General features: G+C 38.0%; 2 protein-coding genes across 6 annotated transcripts; one reads left to right on the top strand and one right to left on the bottom strand.

Moving 5' to 3' along the window:
- On the bottom strand, positions 1–4547 carry lyar (Ly1 antibody reactive homolog (mouse)). The gene is made up of 8 exons (XM_077573943.1): positions 3528–4547; positions 3333–3447; positions 3143–3250; positions 2927–3010; positions 2298–2616; positions 2093–2152; positions 374–459; positions 1–261 (listed from the first exon to the last, which is right to left on the bottom strand). The coding sequence occupies exons 1-8, from the start codon at positions 3647–3649 to the stop codon at positions 124–126; spliced, it is 1032 nt and encodes a 343-aa protein (XP_077430069.1). The 5' UTR covers positions 3650–4547; the 3' UTR covers positions 1–123.
- Positions 4025–23766, top strand: zbtb49 (zinc finger and BTB domain containing 49). Of its 5 annotated transcripts, none has more exons than XM_077573942.1 (10): positions 4025–4293; positions 4618–4799; positions 5534–6633; positions 6723–6769; positions 6853–6926; positions 9165–9247; positions 9375–9536; positions 11629–12168; positions 21891–21953; positions 22320–23766. In XM_077573942.1, the coding sequence occupies exons 2-10, from the start codon at positions 4648–4650 to the stop codon at positions 22418–22420; spliced, it is 2322 nt and encodes a 773-aa protein (XP_077430068.1). In that variant the 5' UTR covers positions 4025–4293; positions 4618–4647; the 3' UTR covers positions 22421–23766. The 5 variants fall into 5 exon arrangements, with proteins under 5 accessions (XP_077430068.1, XP_077430064.1, XP_077430067.1 ...); XM_077573938.1 differs by having other exon boundaries at positions 22077–23766; XM_077573940.1 differs by lacking the exon at positions 4025–4293 and adding an exon at positions 4314–4527 and having other exon boundaries at positions 22077–23766.
- The last annotated feature ends 3448 nt before the right edge of the window (positions 23767–27214 follow it).

Raw genomic sequence — 27214 nt, 5'->3', positions numbered from 1 at the left:
TAAAAATGAGAAATTGTTTTATTATCAAAACTTTATGTATGGAAAGAAAAAAATGAACAGTGAACAATGGCAATAATCTTGAAGCAACATACACTTCGCGCTATAAAGGTGGAATGTGCTAGTTTAATTTACAAGTCTAACTCTGTCCTTCAAAACTCTAAACTTGGGATTATGATTGATCTTCTTATTGAAAAGTGCAAGGACCTCCTCCTTTGTCTTGAAATTCCCATCACCAGTGACTGAGAAATAAGCAGCCAAAACCTGCAGAGAAGAATCCATTCTTTCATTTGATACCAAACAGTTTTTTCAAAACATTATCAGAACAAATTGTGGTCAGAGGGAAAGAAACACTACACCAACATCAATAGTTTACCTTCTTCCTGAGTTTCTTCACTGGCAATTCCTGGTCAGATGAAGTTTTCAGGACTGCTTTTATAGTTTCCTTCCATTTGAAATTGCCTATTAGGAGTTCAACAACACTCATCAGCCAAATAAATATGATTTATTGTACAGTCAAACAAATGTTTCACTTTATATAGTCTTACAGCACGATCATATCTGGTACCGACAGCAGACAGGAAATGTCAGGGCCTAAGCGAAAGTGCCGTATCACTTTTGAGTGCGTCCCCCCACCCCTTCTTTTTCATTCACAAACTGTCTGTGAATTATATGGAGACAAATGATCGAGGTGAACGGAGAAAAAGAAATGCTTGTTGTTCAATTGGAGCTGCTGTAATGTGACGTCAGAGGATGGCGTGCAGGACCCCGAACCAGCTTCTCTTGCAGTCTTAGGGCAATCACCACTGCTAAGTAGCATATGAACATCGGTATAGACTAGTCTTTATACAATCAAGATTTTTGGGGCCAATAACCGATCAGAAGAGTTTAAAAAATATATAAAAAATTCAGATCACCGATCCAATCATAAGATGGTGCAATATGTCTATTTAAATATAAAATATATATACTGTATATTTAATGTTTATTTGGGGGAGAAATGGCTTTAACGCGTTTAGGATTTTTGGAGTCAATCAGTGAGTTTATGAAAAAAAAATGATACTCAATCTCCAATTCAATCATTAGATGGAGAACTATATTGTATATTTACTCTAGTATAACCCTGGGCCTTGTCATAGCGCAATTTCACGTTTAATTGGCACCCATTGAAATGCATTGTAGGAAAAAAGTAAACTATAAAATGTTGTTCATGTAATTGATGATAAACAATATAAAATGTAATGTTTCCAGGTTTATATCTCTTTCATTAATGGAAAAAAAGTGCATTAACATCGCCAGTCAGTCATTCGGGTTTTGCTAAAACTACTGCTATATACTATTGCTACCTTGTTTCAACACATACATACGCTTAACTTACCAGCTATGTTACATTCTGTTCCTGCGACTGGAACTGGCTATTTTTGCTCACTATCTCTGTGGAAAAAGCCATTTGACTTTCATATCTAAGTAATCGCGTTGCGAGAATAGCTCAACTCAACGTTCGATTAGATCGTGGCTTATCTGGTATCCTCACAACAGTTTAGTGCGTCTGTATTTACTTGTTCATTCATACAATACGTCTTCCTGCATCTTGTGATGGACTGATGTGTGCGGCCGGAAGTTAACATTATTATGCGGATTGATGAAAGATCTTAAAGAGACGTTAACATTAAATAAATAACACATATACTGTAGTTAGAGAAAAACCAAATGTTTTTCAGTTTACCAGGCAAAAAAATAAATAAATACTCGAAGGCTATTACTTTGTGATTGGATGGTCAAGGGCGTGAAGCCGAAACTTCCGCCTCCCAGTGCAAAGCATTTCCGTATCCGCTCCCATGGCACGCAAGGACGCTAAAGATAGATTAGCTTTCGGGCACACATGTACACTAGAACAGCACAAAACGACTTTGGAGTGAATAGGTTGTTTTTGCTGTAATGTCCTATTTCGCAGATCCGATCAATTTTGTCATTGATTGATCGGGCAAATTATGACATTATCGACGATCGCTGATCATGCATAAAATGCCAATTATTGGCCGATCACGATCAAGCTGATCAGATCGGCGTAAAGTCTAGTATAGACTGACCATACCTTTGGCAACTGCCAGATCCTCACTCTGCTCAGACACAGCAGCTTCTGTTGTTTGGTCAGCTAGGAGAAATCAGATAACAGCTCTTCATGAATAGTTACAAATGTGCAGTTACGGGACATATCAGTATTTTGCTTCTATTCCTAATTGTCCACATATAGTACGTGTACATTGGACTTGAGTAGACCCTGGTTAGGTATTACTTACTTTTCACCTTCTTTTTGGACATTTGCTCAGAAGCACCATTTTGGTCTTCATTTCTGTCTTCTTCGCAATCTCGTAATCTCTTTTTGTCCTTTTTTTTCTTTTTGGATACCTGCGCTTCCTCGACTACTGCCATTTCTGTCTGTTTTGATTTTTTTTTTAGTTTTCCATTTGCCTGTTGACGGGCTTCTTTACGCTCTAGTTTTGTAGGCTTCTTCTTAATGTCTGCATGGCCATTCTGCTTTTTCTTAGTATTACTATCCACTTCAACTTCAGTCAGTGTCTCTTTCACTTCTTTTTTCTCCTGGGTTTCATCTGGGGTCTGTCAAATTATAAAACAGTAATTAACCAGTCATCCATTTTCTTAGCCGCTTATCCTTAACATTAATAATCGAAAAAAACATCTAGCTGTAAGACAACGTGCAAATTGTGCTTATGTGTAAGAGACATGCAAAGCAATGATAACACGTCTCAGGGAGAGAGAAAAAAGCTAAGCAAGCTCTCCTTGAATATTATAATATTAATGATGGATCTCGTGAGTAAACACACAGCGTGTCTATTTCTTCATCACAATCACCGTTTACAGAAGGTGTATCAAGGTAGTAGGCCCATAGACATTTACTGTCACTTACAATGTCTGACGCTGAATTGAGGATGATCCACACATCTTCAAGCAGACTTGGGTTTGTAATCCTGAGACTGTTTCTTATCCAATTCTAATAGAACATTTCACAGTGATTAGATCATACAGCCAAGATCATGACACTTACAAGGCATATTTACCCACAAATCAAACAAATCCTTTCCCTTAGAATTAAAATCACAATAATTTTAACATCAATACCCACCTCAAATTTGGCCTTTTTTCTTGGGACATTGTCAAATGCACTGAGTTGCTGGAGCACTTGTTTCAGCTTTGCACTTATTCCAGGTTTGTTCATGGCTTTGTGGATTTTCTTCAGCAATAAAGTATTCGTATTTGAGTACAACTATTTCTCCGCAAATAACACAGCTTAATGCTCGGAGGTTGGCTTTTACCTGGATCCATTGTTGTTGTTTCACATCCCCTTTGTTCGCTTTTGCCTCATAGCCTTTACCACCATATTTCTGGTCTTCGCTTATGCATTTGTTGTGATTTTTGTAGTCATTACCCCTTTAAAACACATAACAAGACAACTTTATAAGACTGTGGAAGTTTTGAAAAGTCGAAGTAAAAAGGACACTAAAGTTTACCAGAAATCTTTTCCACAGTCAATGCAAGATAGAACCTGGCAGCCCCGGCACATTGTCACGTGTTTATCCACTTGGATTTTTTTCAGGGACTCGCCACAAGCGTTGCATGTGAAGAACACCATGCTGAATGACTCCTCTGTCCACGTAAACGTGGGTTAAATGGCGAGTACAATGTCGCCTGTGCCCCACCGATCGCTTGTTATCTTAGTAATGTAGAAACACTAAATCCTGCGAAATTTACAGCTTCTCCCCACAGCACAGGTAGGCACCAGGCTAAGCCGAAACCGATAGCTACCGTTATTCAAACCGAAATGTTGCTGATTAAAAATAATAACAATACATCGGCAAACCAAAACATGTCACGTTAAATTGTCTCAGGTTCTAAAAATGGTTAAATGAAACGCTATCCTCACATTGCACTAATGTGGCAGTGTACTTCTCAAAACACACGTTCACAGTCACGCCAGAATTTACAATTGCTTCACTATTAGTCTTCCGAAAGTGTACACGACACGGAGTACAAACGAAAAGTTCCGACCTGGCGGACAGCGCAACTTTTCTGTTAGACTTTGAGCCGCAAGTGTATCTGTTATAGTTAATTTCACAAAACACACGTCAAGGGTATTATAACGTATATAATTTTATTGCGGTATACTAAAACGACTAACGTTACCTTTACCAAAAAGCACGAAATGCAAACTGTACCAGGAAGTGAGGCAACAGCGGTGGAGAGGTGACCTAATCCAAAGAATCCATCAAATGAACGGTATGTTGATATGAGTACAGTAGTAGCGATCAACCAGCTTTTCATTCTTGCCGGATAAAGTTACAAGTGTGTGAATGAGCTCTGTTCCAATTCGCAGTAAATTTGTATGTTAGCAAAGCTTCGTAGTTAGCATGCTAGCCATTTCTGTCGATTTATTTATGCGTAAGGGCAAGGCGACTAGACGAAGCTCTGTTGTTTATGTCAGTTATCAGCGCAACACGCTAATGCCGCGAGGTTGTATTGTAATTTTATGGATCATAAACTGTAGTATAATTACCTTCTTGCTACTGATTTAACAATGCATGTTCTCTTCCCTTCCACAAGCTTTATGAGTGCTCCTACGGATGAGTGAGCATGGACACACTATCCAGCCACAGCTCCTACTTGCTGCAGCAGCTCCAGGAGCAGAGGATTCAGGGAATGCTCTGTGACTGCATGTTGGTGGTCAAAGGGGTTTGCTTCAAAGCCCACAAAAATGTACTGGCTGCTTTCAGCTCTTATTTCAGGTATGTTGTATGTATTGGTTTATTGACATATGCATCAACAAGTTATTTGTGCAAGACATTTCCTGGAGTTGGTCAAGCCAAACTAGTATATCGCTGGTGTAGTGACAAAACATTGTACTTCCAAAATCAGCACTTTTCAGGATACCCCAAAAATTACTAGTTTGTTCAACATTACCATTACGTCACTTTAGATTGGTCAATAATTTGTAAAATAAATAAATACAATTAAAATAACACCCGCACGTGTGGACTGACCAATAGTATAGATCGTAAGTGTCAAACTCCGTTCCTCAAGGGCTTTAGTCCTGCAGGTTTTGGAGGTTTCCCTCTTCCAACACAAGCTAATTCCAATCAGCAGGGTCATTATCAAGCTTATGCAGAGCTTGTTGGTGAGCTGATCATGTATCAGATGTGTTGGAGAACGGAATTATCCAAAAACTGCAAGACTGGGGCCCTCCAGGACCGGAGTTTGACACCTATGGTATAGATTGTTTTTCATGAGCCCATGAGTTTAAATCATTACTTTTACCAGAGTCTTTTATTATTTTTTTCAATTATATATACTTATACATCTCTGTAAGTAGCCTACGTAGTGTGACAATTTTGTACTCCTATTTGCTTATTCGGGTGACCTTCTGACTGTGTACAATGTACTAGATGTGAATTTTGTACTTTCAATCTGATTAATTGAAATGCAGATTTTCTCAAATATGTTGCTTTTTTGATCTCTCCAGGTCTTTATTCCAGAATTCCCCTAGTCAGAAAAATGAAGTGTTCAACTTGGTTATCCAGGATGTCAGTGGCATTGGCCAAATATTAGACTACATGTACACCTCCCATCTTGACATCAACCAAGATAATGTACAAGCGCTCCTTGACATCGCTCAGTATTTGCAAGTTCCGAACGTCCAAAGCATGTGTAACACTTTCCTTAAGCCTTGCCCCCCAGCGGTGGAAATCCCATCGTTTTCTCTCCCGGGCATGCTGACTTCAGAGCATGACTGCCTCCTGGGAAGCAGCCTGTCTAGTGATGTTGACCTCCACTGTCCCGCTGAAGTACCCAGACCTAGCTTCATGGAGCAAACCAAACGAATGCCTATTTCTGTGCCTAACAGCAGCTCAAGTGACTCGGGTAGCAGCACCCAGGCACCTGTAGAAAAACAGTTAGTCCATGGTTACAAGCTCCGCAATTTCTACAGTAAGCAGTACTTCAAACAAAGTGCAATTCAGGCCTCAAATCAGGGTCCAGGACCTTCAGTTGTCGTGGAGGAGTCACAGTGTCATCTGGGGCTCAGCCAGAGAGACAACAACTCACATTTATGCTCAGGAAATGCAGTTCAGCCCACCCCCCCTTGCACATCCTTGGCAGCTGACAAGAACCATGTGTCTGCACTGACACCCTCGGATAGTTTAAACACGCCAAGTTCTGACCATGCAGACGCCATGCTCAGTGTACCAGTGCGCCCAAAGAAGACTGTGTACCTAAAGAAATACAACTACCTACATTCTCAAAAGGCGTTAGAGGAAATGTTTGCAGAATCAGTCAGTGAGCCCATTCTTAACTGCTCCAAAGACACTCACCAAGATGATTCTGTGGTCCAGAATGGAGCTCAGGAAACTCCAATTGAAAACCTTGTGACTGTCCGGGAAGATGCACCTAAGGCGCCACCAGACACTGAGATTTCTGGACCGCCACCCACAAGCCAAGAGGAGCAAGGACTGCAGACTGTGCCAGAAATACCACAGCAAACAGCCCACAAATATTCCTGCAACATGTGTGGAAAAATTTTCAAACACCCCAGCAACCTGGAGATGCACAAACGCTCACACACAGGTTAGTCAGTGTATACAATCACGCTGTCTTGCCACGGGCCAATAATACATATTTTATTGTTGTTAAGATTCTGTTTTTGCATTTTACAGGTGAGAAGCCGTTTGAGTGTAACATTTGTGGGAAGAACTTCTCACAGGTATGATAAAATCATGTGAAATTGAAATTGCATCAGGCTTTCTTTGTTTTGTTGCAATGACATGTCTGTTGTTTGTTCCCCAGGCAGGAAATTTACAGACACACTTGCGACGACATTCTGGAGAGAAACCCTACATTTGTGAATTATGTGGCAAAAGGTATATGTCCTCACTGAAATCTATTTTTTAGTACTGTTTATTATGTGTACAGTGATATTGGTAACGCGGTACTAAGTGTTAATTTCGGGAACAAAAACGAAACAAAAATAATTTCGTCAACGCACATTTTTCACCGGACTAAAACTAGACTAGACTGGACTAAGACCCTCATTAATATACAATAATTGGGACTAAATCAGTATGCATTTTCGTCAACTAATGAGGAGGAGACGAAAATGTACTTCACTTACTAAAAACTGGACTAAAATCTATGGACATTTCAGTTCATGAACAAAAACGAGCCGAAAATTATATGAGTTTGTAAAATCTTGTTTTTGCTAATATCCGTCACTGTGACACTGTCATCATATGACACCCCTCTTACAAATCTGCAGCTAGCGAGGGCAACATGCACAACACATGGGTCAGACAGGAGCTGGATTCATGGTGAACAGTTAATAAAAAAAGGAAATTATTAATGTAACATTAATCCAACAAGTATAATGTTACAACAACAACAATGTTTATCCGACCGCTAAATAATATTATAATAATTCACTAGCTCGTAGCATGGAGCCATAGTAGCCACTTGTTGATTGATATACTGTAAAGTGAAGTCTTTTTTTCATCAAAAAGATGAGAGAACTTTTTCTGTGAAATAGTTTTAGATCTGAAACGTTCAACATTATCTGCTGGCAAAAAAAATGTACAGGGGTAAAATGATTGTACCGATTAAAACTAGACTAAAACGTTGACAGTTTTTGTTGACTAAAACTAGACGAATAAATTATGTCTTGGACTAAAATAAAGACTAAAATGACAGATTTATAGTCAACTAAAATTGACTAAATAAAGACAGGATGAGGTTGATTATGTTAAAAACTAACATGCGGGATTGAAACTGGACTAAAACTAAGACTAAATTTAAAAATGGAAGATACAATTAACACTATGCGGTATTTTCTACCCTTCTAATGCCACTGATAGTTACTTTGATATGCTTGTATGTACAGTTAAAAGCAATAATTCAGAAACAGTGGCATTGTAACCACTATAAGCAGTTGCAGTTGACTGCCTGCAGGATGTACTAGTGAGCAAGAATTGATAAGACTTAAATAACAGCCTACACTTAACAGCAATGGTGCATCTCTCAGGCACGTATTTTATTGAAAACTAATGGTTAATTATTCGTAACACTATGGTACTCACTAAAGTCAGTAAATAAATACATATACATTATAGAACACTTAAGAAAGGTACACTTCGGTATTGAGCAAAGTGAAATGCATCGTGGGAGTATTCAAATTGACATTCACATCTGAGGGAGTGACATCATCGGTTTCAGTGCACTGATGTATCCATAAACGACAAGGTAAAAGGAGAGAGATTCACATTTTGAAAATGCAAGTAGAGTCACTATTTTGAGTTTGTGTCAGCTAAAAACAAAAAAATATTAAGGTTTGTTGCACACTCTGTTCAGTCAACAACGTAGAAAAAAAAAAGCAAACAAATTGCAGGGCAGAATGCATTCATAGTCGCACCAGATTGTGTGACTGCGGGTCCCCAATTTTAATCACTATATTTATAAACAATGTACATTATATATGTTGCATTTTGCCATCACAACATTGATAGTTAAATATACCAAGTGGATAAGACTGCCTTCAAAACTATTTTTCAAAATGTATTTTTGTTAAGTGAAGTCTAGAAAGACTGTTTTTGCAATTAAAAATGTAGCACATTTGTTAAGTGGAATCCTGAAAAGGGGATCAAGCTTAAAAACTTTGCCAAACAAATAGTTTCGCAACCACTGTGGCTCAGGGTGTAGAGGCGGTCGTTTAGTAACCAGAAGGTCGGCTGTTCGATCCCTGCTCTCCCCAAGTCATGTGTCGTCGTGCCCTTGGGCAAGGCACTTCACACATATTGCCTCCAGTGCTACTCACACTGGTGTATGGAAGGTGCGAATATTTGGTGGTGGTCGGAGGGGCCATAGGCGCACACTGGCAGCCACGCTCCCGTCATCCTGCCCCAGGGCAGCTGTGGCTACTTAAGTAGCTTACCGCCACCACAGTGTGACAGATTAGATAGAAAAGCACTATATAAATCGAATGCATTATTATTATTATTATTATTATTATTATTATTATTATTATTATTATTATTATTATTATTATTATTATTATTATTATTATTATTATTATTATTATTATTATTATTATTATTATTGCCTCTCACTAGCTTCACTGCATCCGGGGATGTCCACCGTCACAAAGTGGTGCACACAGGAGAAAAGCCACATCTATGTGATATATGTGGTCGAGGTAAGTTTTATCTCGAAACATTATCAATTGTCCTCATTTCTAGAGTTCTACACTACTAATATACGGTAGTTTGTTTTTGTTGTGTATTCATTTGTCTTCATTTTACTTTACTGTTCATGTTGTAAAGGATTCAACAACTTGAGCAATCTCAAAGAACACAAGAGGACACACATCACAGACAAAACGTTTACGTGTGACCAGTGTGGAAAATCCTTCAACACGCACAGGAAACTTCTGAAGCACAAAGCCTGCCACGGTGGCGAGAAACCACACAGTTGTGACACCTGTGGTAAGTCTGCATCTTGTTTGAAAGCATTACATCCAACCAGGCACAGTATACAGTATATTCCAACATTTGTAAAATGTGATTTTAATAAAAACTTGAAAGCATGTTCACTGTTGTATGGAAAGCCATTTCAGCATTTAGTCAACAATATCCTTGATGTACTGTACTACTTTCTTTGTACTCAGTAGTAAGACAATTCAACGCACTAGTAGAATGACTGCATCTGATTAGTCAAGTTTTTTCCACCGCTACTGCCTCTTTGGCCTACTTGTACGCCATTAAATCAATCTAGTAAACAACTGTGCTGCACAAGTAACAGTACTGGGGCCAATTAGTAGGCATGTGCCACATTACTATAGTTATAGTTTCCTTACCAAGACTATCAAGAAAATGCTCAAGCTGTTTGAGCTTTTATTCAATTTCCTTGATAACCAGATGAAGTACTAGTACACTCTTTGCCCTCAATAGTAGGTCAACTTTAGCATACTGGTAGGACAGCTGCATGTTAGTACTAGTAAGGCAGAAAAGTGCATTAGTTGACATGTATGCGTATTACTAGTGAAGCATGAGATGTTAACTAGTCAAATTTTTCAAATTTCACCAGGAGCATGCAGTTAACTATTTCTCAGTTTTGCCTCAGTAGTAAAATGTGAATGTTCTACTATTATACTATATTATATTGAGGATGCAGAGCATGCTTTAAGCAGGATATCAAGGTTATAAGGTAAAAATAAAGAATAGTGTCTGTGGTTCTATTACAGGGTTCCCGCAGGGTCTAACAAAAAAAGTCTTAAATTTTAGGCCTTAAAAGTCTTTTTAAAAAAACACCCATATTTTCAGGTCTAAAATTTGAGTTACTCAAGTCTTAAAATTTACATCCGCTTCGTCCATTCTGAGAAAAGAAACATGCGTACGCTGTCTGTACTTTTTGACAAGTGAAAATGTCAAATGTGGACAGCTGCATGGACTGTTGTTGTTACATTAAAGCTGTCCTGACAGCTGGAATATGTATGTACTTTTATGTTGTAGGTACCGCAAGAAGTGTAAATTTCATCTTCATGTTGTTCAAGCGTTAAAAATTAGGAGTTGCCAGTGTCCATTGCAAACTAGGCTGGAAGCAAAGTTGGTCCAAAATTCTCATAATGGTCTAAAAAATAAAAAAAAAAGGTGTCTAAAATGAACTTAGTAATTCCTGCAAGAACTCTGTAACTACCTTTCATTCAACCCTTGGTTCGTCCCTTAACTATCCTGCAGGGAGCTAACAACTAGGGATGTGCCAAAAAATCCATTCTCATAAGAATCGTGGTTCTCATTTAGTACGATTCAGAATCGATTTTAAATGTCCAAAAATCTTATTTTATATAAATTATTTTATACTGTCTTGCCTTTGTCTGTGTGTGTGCCTTTATTTGGAGCGCTGTTCATGTTGTACCCGGTTTGGCCACTGAGGGGCAGTGTGGTTCCACGCGGTCTAATACACTGTAAAGTTGTAGCCACATTAGAGAGTAGAAGGAAAAAGTCACGATCAAGTTATTTCAAAAAATATATATATATTTCAGCGTGGAGCCGTTCTTTTGAGTGATAGAAGTGCCGCGAGTAGCGCGCTAATTAGCATTAGCGACTCAGATTGGAGAAGATCATTACAATTCCTTGCACATCTATAGATTGAAGCAAAAATCATTGTCAATCAAATCATTTTGAATCAAAAATCATTCTTAATAGAAAATCGATTCTGAATCGAATCGCAGGCCCAAAAATCGGAATCGAATCGTGAGACATTCAAAGATTCCCACCCCTACTAACAACCCACCTGGGAGAAACCCCTTTTGTTTCGAAACGGACCAGAAAAAGACTGCCCAACAGTAGTTTACTAGTAAGGTTTAATTGTGTACTAGTTGGCCAAAAGGGGCACTAAAAGCGTGAGGATAAAAACACTATTAGTAAGTTACAGCCTTTCTACTAGTGCATTGCATTGTCTTACTAGTGAGAACAAAGCATACGAGTCATGGCTCTGAAGCTGGATTTCAAATAATGGCTCAAACGGCTGTCCATACTGTCAATAGGTCTGTACCATAAATATTGTCCACCTCTGCAGGGAAATGCTTCATTGGCTCAGGCGACTTGCAGCGTCACATCCGCTCTCACACTGGAGAAAAACCCTACCTCTGCAACACCTGTGGAAAAAGCTTCACCCGGTCAGCCATGTTGAGGAAACACAGCAACATGCGCTGCAAAGGCGCACCAGCTGATGGCGCCATCACAGACACCTCTGACCAGACCGGCAGCTCAGATGCAGCTGTCTCGCTTAGCAAAACTGTCTGCCAGAGCGATGCCACAAGTGAGCAGCCTTTTTCTGCTGCGATGCCTCACGCAGGACCTGAGAAGCATTCGCCGCCTACCCCTTCACCCCCAACACCCCACGTTGAGACTACATCTCTGAGTGTCCATCTTAGCCCAACATCTACTCCAACCTCCCTTCCAGAGCTACGCTCCCTCGTGCCACATCACCTGCTTGCGTCCACCCACCAGGACAGGACTATGGCACTACCTGGCCCGGATCACATGAAGCTGCTCAAACCACACGTCTCTCAAGAGGTGGAATATGGGCCCTATGTGGAGAATGGACCTATGGGAGGTGAGATGGGTAGAGGTCTGTTAGGCAAGCCGTATCTGCCTGTTCAAGACAATTACTGTGCCACTCGATCCAATAGTGGCTTATACAGGTCCAGTGAAGGGAACTTAATCTCAAGTGTAACTCTTTGGGGCCTAGCAATGAAAACTTTGCAGAACGATAATGAAATGGATCAATAACACTTCAGGAACAAATGACACTCATCTTAGAAGTGCGCCCGAAGATGCTCAGGTGGTATCCTTGATTGGTTGGACAGACTGAGTTATTTATATATATATATATATATATATATATATATATATATATATACAGTATATATATATATATATACAGTATATATATATATACAGTATATATATATATATATACAGTATATATATATTTATATATATATACAGTATATATATATATATATACAGTATATATATATATACAGTATATATATATATATATATATATATATATATATATATACAGTATATATATATATACCTTCCCACTCCTGTGTTTTACTAACTAATGTATTTGCCCACAGAATGAGCCAAGGAGTGTCCATTTATTCTCCTGCCGATATTATTTATTTAAATCCTAATCATTCTTTTTTTTTAGGTTGTGAAGGGTGAGGTATTAATCCATACTTTTGCGTGTCCAATAAACCAACTGGTGAGATGAGAAATGAACAGAGTTTCCTGCGCAGGATAATTCTTAGAGGAGATCTCCTGTTGCACCATTGAATCAAACTCCGACAAGTTCTGATCAACAATGCACACCCTTCTTTCGAAGGGCCAGCCTTTTATTACAATTCAGTCTCCAAGCAGAATATCTCTCCCTTCATGAATGAGCAAATGTGTTATACAGTTGAAGGACATGTCAAACAATAGAACTCTTAGTGCAGTTGCAGCTGTATTCGTCTCTAGCCAAAATATGTATATTTTCAAGGCACTTTTCGTATTCTTCTCCATAACAAAATCTCACTTACCATTTGACCCAAAAGCACCAATGACCGTGACTAATGGAAAAGCAAAACAAGTTCTGTTCAAGACCACAATGTACGTGTACAAAATAAAAACAAGAAATTCTGGACCAATCAGTGTATAGCAAAATCAAGGGCTAAAATATGTTTTCGCACAAAGTGATGAGAAGGAACTTTTTTAGACTAAATAATATGGTCCCAGCTTAAGGCCAGAGCATACGAGGTCAACATCATGTGCCCTGCTCAGGACACAAGACACTTTGACAAACTTAAAATGAAGAATTAAAATGTTCATAATGTGTAACAATAGTTAATATATGAAATTAGGTATTAAAAATGTTATAATATCCTTCAGTCCCCCCTTTGGGCTTATTTAAAATAAAGCCCAAAAACTAAATATTTAAACATTTTTACCAAAGGATTCCCACGGGATTTTCATCATCGCAATGGCAGGTGCAACATAGGAAGAGGAAAATGAAAACATTCTTTTTAGCAGGAGAGGAAGTCAGTCATATGTCAAAACAATGTGATTCATTAAAAGATTTTTTGTTTTTGTTTTTTTCTCAGTAAAATAAGCATATCATATATGAAGACAGTGTGTTGTGATTATGTTCAAAATTTGTGTTGGGGAATCCCAGAAATAGCAAATTGGCATGACAGTCAATATGAGAAAGAGGATCATTATGTACGTGCAATTGGAGACGCGATTGAAGACTTGCTGTCGTTTGGGCTAGGGAAGTTTTTGTTGCTTGCGTTTTGTTTTTCCAAACAGAGTCCTTCAGCTTTGCGATTGGCTGGCAACCTGTTCAGGTTGCACCTTGCCTCCTGCCCGAAGCCAGTTGGGATAGGCTCCAGCACCCTCACAATCATTGTGAGGACAAGTGGTCAAGGGAATGGATGGATGGATGGATTCCTTCAGCTTTTTTAGAACCCACATCAACTGCCAGAGATGATCACCCGGCCCAAGGTGTGACTCATTCTTTGTGGAACGCCCCGGAAAAGGGACACATTCCTCCTCTCTCCATTGGGTAATCCTCAGCTCGTCTGGTGGAAACTGGAAGCAGTTGAATGGCCTCTCGGCTGGCACGTCTGGTCACTGGAGCAGCTGGCTGGTCTCTCTGTTGATTCCCGGTGGTGGCTGGCTCCTGAAGGTGGGGGTTGAGTAGAAGGCGGACCTCCGGTTGGTCTAATAGGCAAGATGTGGAACCAGGTGCCCCGTGGACTGGACTAGATTGACCTTTTCATCACCTTATCTGGGTGCAAAATATTTTCATTTAGTCACTAATAAACATTTATTCACATCCCTTCTTTTTGAAAGAGCATTTTGGTAGTGTTATTAGTTAGGGGTTAGTAAATGTTAGTAAAGTTCTGTAGGCCTCTCCTGTGGGAAAAAATTCTGTTTGTTGTGACATTCAATTAGGATCCAGCCTTTGGCTGACTTTAATGACCTGAGCACATTCTTAAATGCAAAAAATGTAAATCTTTAGCCAGTTCAAATCTGACGAGGCCAATTTTGTTTACAGAATGTAATAATTATTGGAATGTTTTATTATAATATTTATTGTTATAGATATAGCATGGATGTGCTTCCGGCCATTAAATAAATGCAACTTTCGTCAACAAATAAAATCAAAAATAACATCTAACCCCAGGGGAAAAATAGAAATAGAAATGGAACATATTCACCTTATTTTCGCCGTCTCTGCCAAAACTTACTCCTTCTCCATGGTCAAGAGAATCCCCAATTGTCCTCCTGTAAAATTCATTCTCACGGACTATCTATAATTATCGCATTAAGACTAACTTTTAATTTTAAATGTATTTATTTATCATGGACTGTTTGTGTCCTTCGCGACGATATACCCAGACCAACCAATAATTCCCCCATCTGAAAAAGATCGCTTTAGAGAATTTTTCAGACTAATATAAAGTTTTGCAGTAAATAAATTTTGCTTGCTTTTTGTTTAGAAAGAGGGGAAAATTTTTACATTTAACCAGCAAATTCGACAATGCGTCCCAAGCAACTATTTAAATTTCAAAAGAGAATTCGGGAAAACATTAGAAGACCAAACTTAAAAAAGTAAAATATAATAAATAAGATTGAAATAAATTGTATCTTATCTGTATTCATATTAGCTGTTTTCAATTTCTGAAACCAGACGAAATTTACCTGTATTATCTTTTGTGCTATAAAAATATTGTAGCTTATGCCAATGAATTTTACAAAGAATCTCAGTTTTCAGCCAATTCATCAATTATTATTAATACATAAAGTTGCCCTTAGTTTTAATGTTATCATTAAGCTTGCCAGTCCTCCTTGTTGATGTTTGTCCAAAAAGCTGACTGTTTTTAAAATAGACAGAGATAAACAAATCAGATCAAATCAAAATAGACATCAAACGTTTTTTAAATGTAATAAATCTGTGTGTATATAGTGTTGTCAATCAGTTCATTATATTTCCGAAATGTTTTACTGTAAATGTTATCACCTTATATCTGTCAAAAATAGAGTGCAGTGTAAACAGTCAGTATCACATCATATGGTCTGGTATCACTAATTCAAGGAAAGCATTGTTTGCGGGGTTGAGTCACCATCGTAGTGGACAGTTCTGGACGCAGGAATGCTTTAAGGACGCTTGTGCAGAGCATATGGAGCAGTTTTTCATAGGACAGTTCGTGCGGAGCATTGTGTGCATTGGAGCAGTTTTTCTTTTATCACATTTGTATATGATGGCACAGTCATTGTGGCAACAGGTGGCGCCAGGAACCTCCCCTCTCCATCAGGTATTGGCAGGATGTTTTGTGATGATGGCTGCATCACGCCCCTCTGATGGTGGTGGCAGTTGCAGTTTCTTTGTGGGTGGGGGGTTTTAAAGAGGTCTGTGTCCCGCCAGTTGACTTTGTTCTGAAATAATGACCCCTGACCAATAATCCTCACTCGACCGAAAACATTAAAATCTGCCCCAACAGTATTTAGGTTATAACATGTCAGTAAATATTAAAAACAAAAACTTCCTTTATTAAAAATTTTTTAATAAAAAATAAAAAATAATAAAAAAATAATAATAATTAAAACAATGAAAGTTTACAATTTTAAATAATTGCTAATTATATGTCAATATTTGTTATGGTTTACAATATTTAATTTAATATGTTTTGCATACCTTCATAAATAATACTTAGGATAAAATAGGACAGATATACTCTAACAATTTACAAATATAGTTAATTAATAAGTGTGTAGTTTTCAATTAATGTTTTCTCAATGGAGGCCGCAGCCCGTAAAGTCAGCCTTTGGTCAAACGTCAAAGCAGGAATGATTTTAATTCCATAGCACCTCAAATTATGTCAAAAATGTGATTCTTCCAGATAGCTTCCCCAGTCTGTTTGTAATGAGACTTCAAATGTCGAATTCAAAGGTTAAATATATTCAGGAGAGATTAAAATTATTTCTATTTATAAACCTGGGAGAAAAAATAAATAAATAAAAAACTCCTTTTAAATTATAATTAACACATTACTTCATCCCCAGGACCGGAATATGGCACTTTGGTGGGACCCCAATTGTCCTTAATGGGTGTGTCTCCTGATTCTGAAAAGATATTTAAAATTTATTAAACAATGTTCTCGCGCACAAACAAAATCATAAGGGAAAAAACAATCATCTATATAAAGAATTATTCCACATTAATTGCCATCCAAGTTATTCGTTTTTAGTTATTATTATTATTATTATTAAAATAAGGGTAGAGACTAAACTATTTAATCTAAAACAATCACACAATTAACATTACCTTTTATAAAAACATTTTATTTGACCTCATTACAAAGATTGATGGCTGTTGGCATTTTTTAATTTGAGAAAGGGGACATCTGGTGGTCAAAATGAGTCACAGCAACTAAAATTTCCAGTTGACTCACGTCATTAATTGATTAAAGGGTGACACTTAGCGGTCAGCTAGAGTCATAGCAACTACAATCAGTCAAAGTTATTTATGTTCTATAAGCATAAGATATGCATCTAAATTTTATAATATCTTGAAACTATACCTCTCCTTGTTATTTGTGTATTAATATTCGTTCGTTTTATATCAAACATAATTTTAAATATGACGTATTTGCACTCGTGAAGCCAGTTTAAGTATTCAACATTAGTGCTTAAGAAATTTATATAAGGGGCTTATAAAATCAGTTACGGCAACAATTTATATAATGTCGTTCAATTATTTAACGCAGACAATTGCGGGTTTTAGCGTTAGAAGTTTTATTAGTAATTTTACCGTCTAATTAATTTATCCCGTTTAGCGCTTATTAAACGGCTTAATTTGTTTTATTACATAAATTTGTATTATACAGTTATTTTATTTGCAAAGCAACATTTCAGTATTAATAATTTTTCAATACACTTTTCTTAAAGATACGTCCGGGACTCTCCTCTATATAAAAATTACATACACTCATAACATTATTAACGGGCGGTCGCCGTGTACGCACCTTCAAAGTTAAATTGCCGTCATTAAAACCATCAAACAAATACCATATCTTATTAAAATAAACTAACCTTTTCCACAATATAATCAAGTCCCGTCGTTCAATATTAATTACATTTTAAGTCATTATTTAAACGGTATGTTTAATCCGGAAGCTTTAATTCCGATAAGCGGTCAAATCATTTAGTCCTTCAGAATAAAAGCGTACCGTAGTCCCAACATTTTTAGTCATTATTTAACGTTATATAAATGGTTATAACTTCACAAAAATACCTAAATTTAGTATTCTAGCATTATTCGTTATCTTATCCAAAATTACACGATTATGTGTCGTTTTTATTTCACTCGTAAACGTGTTCTATATCTCGTTTTTTTCGTCGAACGGCCGGCGGTGCAAATTTCAACGTTCGTCATCAATAAAATTAACTCACCGTAGCTTATAACGGCGCCATAAAATTTATTCCACCGCAATCGTATATCCATTTTATCAGTTTTTCAAACCACGGACTGGGCATTTCTCCGATCGCAACTGCGCATGTGCTCGCAACTCCCTGTCGCCTCATGACAACCATTTTTGTAGTTCTCAAACAGTGTTTTCTTTCTATTAATTATTGCCCGTATTTATAGCTTATTAATTTGTATTATATTATATTTCTAAATATATTGTCGTCGTAATTATTGACAAAATTAATCAACAAAATATTTCATCGCGGTCCCTTTAACATTTTACCGTGACGTTAGAGTTTCTTCACCGATCAGACGGCATACACACACAACGGACAGACAAGACATGTCGTTTTGTACGACATATCAACACATAAATATCCGGATGTCAACTGCGCTACCCCAGCTTCAACAGTTTCTTGTCTTTGAATTTTAATCACGAATATTCAATAGACCTATTGACTTGATCTAAAGCGTCGTATCAAATATGCTTTAGTCAGCCCGACTTACACGAGTTGAGTCAATACATCTTATATCTTGTCTAAAAATGTCAATATCCAATTATTCATAGACCTATCGATTAATCTTAAAACGGCATATTAAATCCGTTTTATGTCAATCTGACTTCTTATAAGTTGAGTCTTTTGTCCCTAGAAAATGAAGCAGTCGATCCTCCCGCAGCTTTAATCGGCAACACTTATTCAAGGATCTTGTTATCTAATTACCCAAGAATCTATTACTCATAAAAACAAAGTGTTTGTCTCGTAATTCTCTCGCGCATCAGGCAGGGATCAAGACAAAGATGCTTTTTGAGCCGACTTCTCTCAACTTAAATATGTATGGACGTAAAACCAATGCCCACACATCTAACGCTTGGTTACAACAATAATGTTTCCCCAGCTGATTTACTCTCAACTTCAACAACTTAATCTTAATCTTAACCTCATATACACAGACTTCAAATCAATTATCTACGTATCTATCATCTGTAAAAACAAAATTGTAAAGACAAAATGTTTCCCAGACTGACTTACAAGCGATCGCTATTCAATTCAATGTGCACCACAAATATGTATACTTCAAATACCGTAGGACTCCATACAACCAAACAACTTAAACTTCTACCTCTGCTCACACAAATCTCACCCTTGATTTGGTTATCTTACAAGAACGCATGGCGGCCGGAGCGCTCCTAGACAGAAAGAATTCCTCAAACGTGGATAAGATCTCCACTTACCTCAATTAATATGGCGCCAGGAATTCAAACCGTCCGCGAACGCAACAACCGTTAAACGCCCTGCCGTCGGAGGGTCACCAACTGAAGGGTGAGGTATTAATCCATACTTTTGCGTGTCCAATAAACCAACTGGTGAGATGAGAAATGAACAGAGTTTCCTGCGCAGGATAATTCTTAGAGGAGATCTCCTGTTGCACCATTGAATCAAACTCCGACAAGTTCTGATCAACAATGCACACCCTTCTTTCGAAGGGCCAGCCTTTTATTACAATTCAGTCTCCAAGCAGAATATCTCTCCCTTCATGAATGAGCAAATGTGTTATACAGTTGAAGGACATGTCAAACAATAGAACTCTTAGTGCAGTTGCAGCTGTATTCGTCTCTAGCCAAAATATGTATATTTTCAAGGCACTTTTCGTATTCTTCTCCATAACAAAATCTCACTTACCATTTGACCCAAAAGCACCAATGACCGTGACTAATGGAAAAGCAAAACAAGTTCTGTTCAAGACCACAATGTACGTGTACAAAATAAAAACAAGAAATTCTGGACCAATCAGTGTATAGCAAAATCAAGGGCTAAAATATGTTTTCGCACAAAGTGATGAGAAGGAACTTTTTTAGACTAAATAATATGGTCCCAGCTTAAGGCCAGAGCATACGAGGTCAACATCATGTGCCCTGCTCAGGACACAAGACACTTTGACAAACTTAAAATGAAGAATTAAAATGTTCATAATGTGTAACAATAGTTAATATATGAAATTAGGTATTAAAAATGTTATAATATCCTTCAGTTGTCACAACTTTTATGCTAGAATAGTTTTTACCAAGACAGAATGGATGTTTGTCATCTGTATGTGCCCTGTGATTGACTGGCGAGTCACAAGTACCCCGCCTTGCCTAAAATCAGCTGGGATTGGCTTCCGTTACCGCAACAATATACACTGACATTTCTACAAAAGCCCGTTTCTTCATTTGCTTTATGATCCATTACATCATGTTACTCAACCAACTACTACAAATGACAGTTGTACTACCAGTTTCTTTTGCACTACACTTTAATTGATGGTTTGAAATTTATTTTATCACTTAATTGATGGTATGATATGCGTTGTAGTGTTTTGTTTTTAAGTTTGCTTTCAATCTATGCATCCTTTGAGTTCATACTTTTGTCATCAATTTACACAAATGAAATATGTGGAAAGCACTTGAGAAATTACAACGTTCTATTTTTTTGGTACTTGGTTGTGCAACCAGAATATTAAACCCCCTCTCAATACAATGCAAAAACAAATTTAAAAAACTAACAAACTCTGTGATAGTCACACACACAGCCAACGTATAGATGTTTGAGTCCATTTTTTTTATGTAAAGCTTTGCAATTTCTTAAATTTTCTTTTTTCCTTCTTCTTTTTTTTTTTATACATAAATGATGCTTTAAAAAAAAGTTAATTAATTTGTCTAAAACGGGTAGGGAACCCTGGTCCCCGAGAGCCGCTGTCCTGCCTGTCTTCCATGCCGCCATCCACCAACACAGCTGATTTGAATGAACAGAATCGTTATCAGGCTTCTACAGAGCTTGCTGATGAGCTGTTAATGAGTCAGCTGTGTTAAAGGAGGGAGACATGGAAAACAAGCGGGACAGCGGCTCTCGAGGACCAGGGTTCACTACCCCTGGTCTAAAACATGCCTCCCAATCAGTCAGCGTGAGAGGATAAAAACAGTTTAAAAAAAAAAAGTTGCCTAAATCATGCCTCCCAATCAGTAAGTATGCGAGGCTAAAACAGTCTAAAATACTATTAAATATTCTGTGGTACAGCCCATCAATATAAAAAGTTGCTAAATCAGCAAATGGGATTTTGAACACGATTGGCACTAGTTGGGTTGTGTACCGTAGTACAGCACTTCAGCACAAAGGTGAGGAGCGAGTGAAATTGCTTTTGGAGACTCGTGTGCTGCTGTTGGCGTGTGTTGCGGGCGGCAGTAACCTTGTTTGGGGGTGTTTCCCAAGTGGAAACCACGCCCACTTTGTACAACAGACGATGACGTTTTCGGCCCCTGCAGTAATTTTACAACTTAAATTTTATATTTTTTGGATGACTTGTTGATGATTAAGTAAACGGGGAAAACGAAGACGAAATTTCGTCCAACGCAGAGTGACGGCAGAGCCTGCCATTGCGCATGCTCAGTGCCACAGGAAACAGGAAGTCGAAAGCAAAAATCAAATTGCAAATAGTCGCATTTTGTGCATCATTTTCGACGGTAAGTATTTTATTTTTTTTTTAAATATGCGAGTTTACGATATATCTGAGGTGGGAGCACGAATTTATGTTAATAAACTTCATTTAACTAATTTACAATTCGTTTAACTGCTTTGTGTTTTTCTGTTAAACCTGTCACACCCACAATAAAAAACATTGACAGCTATTAATAGTTATTGGATAGACTGAAATGCGTCACTCATTTGTTTCTGTAAAAGTGAACGCACTCATTGTAAAGCATTGTACTTTTAACTTTTGTCTTAACAAAAATTCCTGCACGGTTAATACTGACAGCCTTATATTTTTCTCATGATCAGATCAAGGATCGCAGAATAACAGCCCCCTGTATCCATATGTGCCCACCTCGTCCAATACACATGGTAAATTTTACATTCAAATTTAAATAACTATTGTTACAAATTGATATAGCGGAAATGTAGCATTGAAAAGATTAACAATACATCCTAATGATTAACAATACTGTATTTCTACATTTATTTCAGTGACTGGCCTATACACATCAGGACAAAGTATTCTTTCACATTCATTATTGAATTCCATTGTTGCATTGGGCTCACTGCTACAAGTGGATCGACTTTTCAAATATTTTGCCTTGCATAGTTGCATCTCTGTGGGGAACATGAGTCAAACTAAAGAGCTCTCTGAATTTCAGCGTGGTTCTGTAATAGGATGCCACCTTTGCAACAAGCCAGCTGGTGAAATTTCTTCTCTCCTGAATATTCCAGAATCAACTGTAAATGACGTTATTGCGAAGTGGAAGCTTTCAGGCCAGTCAATAACTCAGCCAAGAGGTGGCAGACGACGTAAAGTTGCAGAGACTCAGTAGCATCAAGGTTAGCCACGCCCTGCTAACGCTCCACATCTTCTGGCATCAGCAACAGCACAAACACTATGTTGGGACTTTGGTGACATGTTTTCATGGACGAGCAGCTTAATGTAATACAGAAAAACACAAATGCTGCTCAACACAAGTGAGTATATAAATCCCCAAAAATATTTGTTTGAAAATTTTGAATGAAATGAACCTACGAATAAACATTTTCTATGATATTCTGTCCTACAAAACAATCCCACAAATACATTTTTCAATGTTGATTTGTTTGTATCTAGTGATACTACTTTTTTTTTTTATTACAAGTAGTTTTGAGTGCTCGTCAATACAAACCAATGATACTTGATAATGCCATTTTACAATTGTGATGAAAATGTGTATTATTTTAATCAAATACTTTTCAAAAAAAAAACTCTTCATTAACATGACTAGGCAATAGTGTAGTTTTATTTAACAACTAATAAGGCTTGTGTTATACACTAAACAAAAATATAAACGCTGCCATTTTTATGAGATGAACTGAAAGATCTAAAACTTCTTCCACATACACGATATCACAATTTCTCTCAAATATTGTTCACAAACCAGTCTAATTTTGTGATTGTGAGCACTTCTCCTTTGCCGAGATAATCCATCCCAACTGCCTATCAAGATTCTGATTAGACACCTTGATTAGTGCACAGGTGTGCCTTAGACTGTCCACAATAAAAGGCCACTCTTAAAGGTGCAGTTTTGTTTTATTGGGGCGGGGGCAAAAAAAAAGAAGCTGTCTGGAGCAGTGCTCACTATCACAGATTTAGGTTTGTGAACAATATTTGAGCGAAACGGTGATATTGTGTATGTGGAAGAAGTTTTAGATCTTTCAATTCATCTCATAAAAAATGGGAGCGTTTATATTTTTGTTTAGTGTATAACACAAGCCTTATTAGTTGTAAAATAAAACTACACTATTGCCTAGTCATGCTGGTGAAGTTTTACCTGAGTAATGGGGCGTTATTACAGCACCAATACAGACATATAATATCGACACAGATACTGGTATTTTATTGATACATCCTTAATTGTCAATGTTAGTGCAGAACATTATTACACGTCACTGAGAGTCTAACATCAAAATTCAGAACACAGTATTTGTGTTGACTGACATGGATAAAATGTACTTTTCCAATGGGTTGTGCACATTTGTGTTGATCACTATCCAAAATCTTGTGTGTGATCTTAAATATTGCTTGCTTGAGTGATTAAACCACTTGTGATGATGCTGTCTTGATCTGGGTGGTAAGTGAAGTCTTATCCCTGTAAACACTATTCACTCTGGAAAAAAATAAAAGCACATTGAATTAAAATACATGACTTATTTTTTTCTCGTTTTTTAACCGTATGCAGTAATCTTTATTGTAGAGCAGCCGGCACACTCATTATTATGCCTGTCAACTCCACTCTCTTGGATTTGAGCTCATGGGACTGATTTGGCTCTCTGAATTTATTCATGAAAATGAATGTATCTTGTTCATCTATTATTGCCAGCAATGTATTGTGACAGGCAGATCAATTCAATGTTCTTCCACAAGATGGCAGAAGGCACTGTGCATCCACCTGACTCTTGTCATGGCACATATTGTTGACAATTTGAGATACAGTATATGCAAAGATATCTTGAAGCCGATTCTCAAGCTGCTGGCACTGTCACATTGCTGCATGATAATGCACAACCCAATTTTTGTGTATACCTGTACAAATAGAAGTTAGAAACCTTCTTCCACTGCCTATACTCACCAATGAGTTGCTTAGCAATGGACATTCTAGTGGATATTCCAGAGGACGCTGAGTTAACATGTCTCTCAGAAATGGTGTTCATACCTCATACCGGGGGGTAGGGGGGAGCCCATAACTGATTGGGGCCCTAGAAAATAGTAATTTCGATTTGTCATGTAATATTGGCACATTCAGTTACAGTGCATTTTGTCGGTTTGTCTTTTAATCTCTCCGTCTCTTGCTTTCTCTCTCTCTCTCTCTCTCTCTCTTTCTCTCTCTCTTCCCATCAGGCTACTGTTAATCCCAATTATGTACGCCATCTAACTGGTGCAGGACGAGAGCAGCGCTAGTGGCATTTTACCCAGAAACATTTCCAAAGCGCATCTTTTGTTTTGGTATCTAATCATGTTTCATTGCTATCACAGACACACAAGGATAGATTTGATTAACGGTTGAGTGTGACATATTCACACTAATCAGTTTTCCATAATATGTTTGTGTTCTTATTCTTTTTAAATGTGTGTTATGCAGGGTCTTTTTTTTAAACTCTTCATTGGTTTTGCTCTAAATCATCAACATCAGAGGGTATGGACTATGGACAAGCTTTGGCAGCAGTTCCTGCGGAGCAGTAATTACTGTGGGGTTGTGGAGTGTTGCGTTGTTGGATGAGATGGATAAGTGGCTGACCCAGTCTCTCTCTACTATAATTCCTCACTGAGTCTCAATGTGAAATAGGCTTAGGCAGAAAAGAACAATTGTGATTGTTCCTATACTGCTGTGTTGCCTAGCTCTCATTCTTTCTTGCTATATGAACACATTCAGCTCCAGTTGAGCCTCATTGATGGGAAACACTGATGGACTATTTGTATTGTAACAGAGATACACACACACTTTCATAAACACGCCCTCAGCAATCCTAGTTAAAAGTAGCTAGGCTGATATTATTAGGCTGTTTCATTGTGTTCTCGTTTTAATACTATACTGTGATTCTTAGGAATCATAAGAATGTTATTTAACCCAAAACAGTTTGTTGCCATTATGAGTAAATAAAAGGTCAGCCAGCATCCTGCAATGGATTGCGAGTATTGATACCAGTTATTGGTAAGGGGCCGATCCGATACATGGGCTTATTTTAAGGTATTGATGGTCACGACGGAAACCGATACCCTGTTGTGGCTCTTTTATGTTCAAGAATGAGATATTAGAAGAAGAGAAAATTGCCGTTAATTTCATCCAATTTTAAGGAACAATGCCACATTGGGGTACACAGCTCTTTCTTTAAAATTGTCTATCATTATTTTTATTTAATTTGTGTGTGTGTGTGTGTGTGTGTGTGTAGGGGGGGGGGTGTATATCAAAAGTAAGTATCAAAAGTATTAGTGGTATTGGCACTTAGTAGCGTTATCTGTTACTACTCAAGATTTTGAGTACTCATAGGTATTTGTTTAAAAAAAAAGTAGTATTGAACATTTATATATATATATATACACTAAATTCTGTACAGTAAATTTGACTGTATTTAGAGTAAATGTAACTCTATTTAGAGTGGGACCAAATAGACACAATTTTAGAGTAATATTTACACTTAAAAGAGAGTAAAATAAAAAATTGGGGGGCAAAAGTCACTCAAGGGTTAATGGACAAAGTCATGACCTTCATCTTGGGAGACTACCACACTACCACCTGAGCTATGCCCCTTCTAATGTTTGCTTATATCCAAGAGGAAACAATAAAAATTATTTTTGGTCTCTCGGCGTTACGGAGATTCCAGCTGACATGAGTGATATACTTACACACAGCAGCAGCTGCATGGCTCAGGGAGTAGATCAGCTGTCTCCCAAGCTTAAGATGATGAGTTCGTTCCTCAACCCTTGAGTGACTTTTATTTTATGTTTTTCAATTCTTTATTTTTATTTTACTCTCGTCCAAGTGTAAATATTACTCTACAACTCAGTCTAATTGGTCCCACTCTCAGTAGAGTCAAATTTACTGTGTACATATCCACAATATATATATTTTACATATGTGCATATCTCAAGTATATTCTAACCAAAAGGATATCATACAGACTTCATCTGTCTCTGCGCACATCCATTTAATGGTGAATGTACGAGCCAATCAGAAGTAATGACTCTGATGCTTAGACAGCCCCCCAGGCAGTGTATGTGTGTGTGAGTGTAATACAGAGGAGGGAACAAAGAGAATGGAGGGGGGAACAGAAATTAAACTGGAACAATGGTAGAGATGTGGTCAAATAAGCAGTTCTATCAGAATGCTTTGCACTTGCCATAATGGAAGTGAATCAGAGGCTGCATTGCCCCCACTTTCATTTGGACTCTCGCATGCACATTTAATAGCAAAAATATATTTGTTGGCACCCTGGGTCACAGACGGGCGTGCACAATAGGGGGTGCAAGTTGGTTTCCGATTTCCCACATCACATGTGTAGCCGACAACATCATCCGTAAAGGGGAGATCTTGCAGTTTACCTGTATAAATGCACTTTGCACATGCAAATCTCACCCTAACCCTAACCCTAACCCCAGTGAGTCCATTTCTGCCTCCGCAATATGCGCTTCTATCACCCTAATATTAATGGGAATGAGTTGCACGGGCTGTTCGGTCCCTGTACGACCGATGTCAGAGTTTGGTCCGCATTGCCGGCAGTAAGTCAAATTCGTTTCCAGTGAGGGTTGGACTCCGCCACGGTTTGCCCTTTGTCACCGATTCTGTTCATAACTTTTATGGACAGAATTTCTAGGCGCAGCCAAGGTGTTGTGGGGGTCCGATTTGGTGGCCTCAACATTGCATCTCAGCTTTTTACAGATGATGTGGTGCTGTTGGCTTCTTCAAGCCGTGATCTCCAACTCTCGCTGAAAATCAGCACCTACAAATCCGAGACCATGGTCCTCAGTCGGAAAAGGGTGGAGTGCCCTCTCCGGGTCGGGGATGAGATCCTGCCCCAAGTGGAGGAGTTCAAGTATTTTGGGGTCTTGTTCACAAGTGAGGGTAGGTTGGAACAGGAGATCGATA

Source organism: Vanacampus margaritifer, chromosome 8 (genome assembly GCF_051991255.1).
Source record: "Vanacampus margaritifer isolate UIUO_Vmar chromosome 8, RoL_Vmar_1.0, whole genome shotgun sequence".
NCBI lineage: Eukaryota > Metazoa > Chordata > Actinopteri > Syngnathiformes > Syngnathidae > Vanacampus > Vanacampus margaritifer.
The sequence above is the reverse complement of the archived record's forward strand: the minus strand, read 5'-3'. Positions and strand labels throughout refer to the sequence as shown.

Bases quoted from the DNA above. Each gene is read 5' to 3' on its own strand.
- lyar (XM_077573943.1), bottom strand. From the start codon at position 3,649: ATGGTGTTCTTCACATGCAACGCTTGTGGCGAGTCCCTGAAAAAAATC. The intron at 2,617-2,926 runs GTAAGTGACAGT...ATAATTTGACAG, and splicing joins TCAATTCAGCGTCAGACATT to ACCCCAGATGAAACCCAGGA. The intron at 262-373 runs GTAAACTATTGA...TCTTCTCTGCAG, and splicing joins TGAAGAAACTCAGGAAGAAG to GTTTTGGCTGCTTATTTCTC.
- zbtb49 (XM_077573938.1), top strand. From the start codon at position 4,648: ATGGACACACTATCCAGCCACAGCTCCTACTTGCTGCAGCAGCTCCAG. The intron at 4,800-5,533 runs GTATGTTGTATG...TGATCTCTCCAG, and splicing joins GCTTTCAGCTCTTATTTCAG to GTCTTTATTCCAGAATTCCC. The intron at 6,770-6,852 runs GTATGATAAAAT...TTTGTTCCCCAG, and splicing joins GTGGGAAGAACTTCTCACAG to GCAGGAAATTTACAGACACA.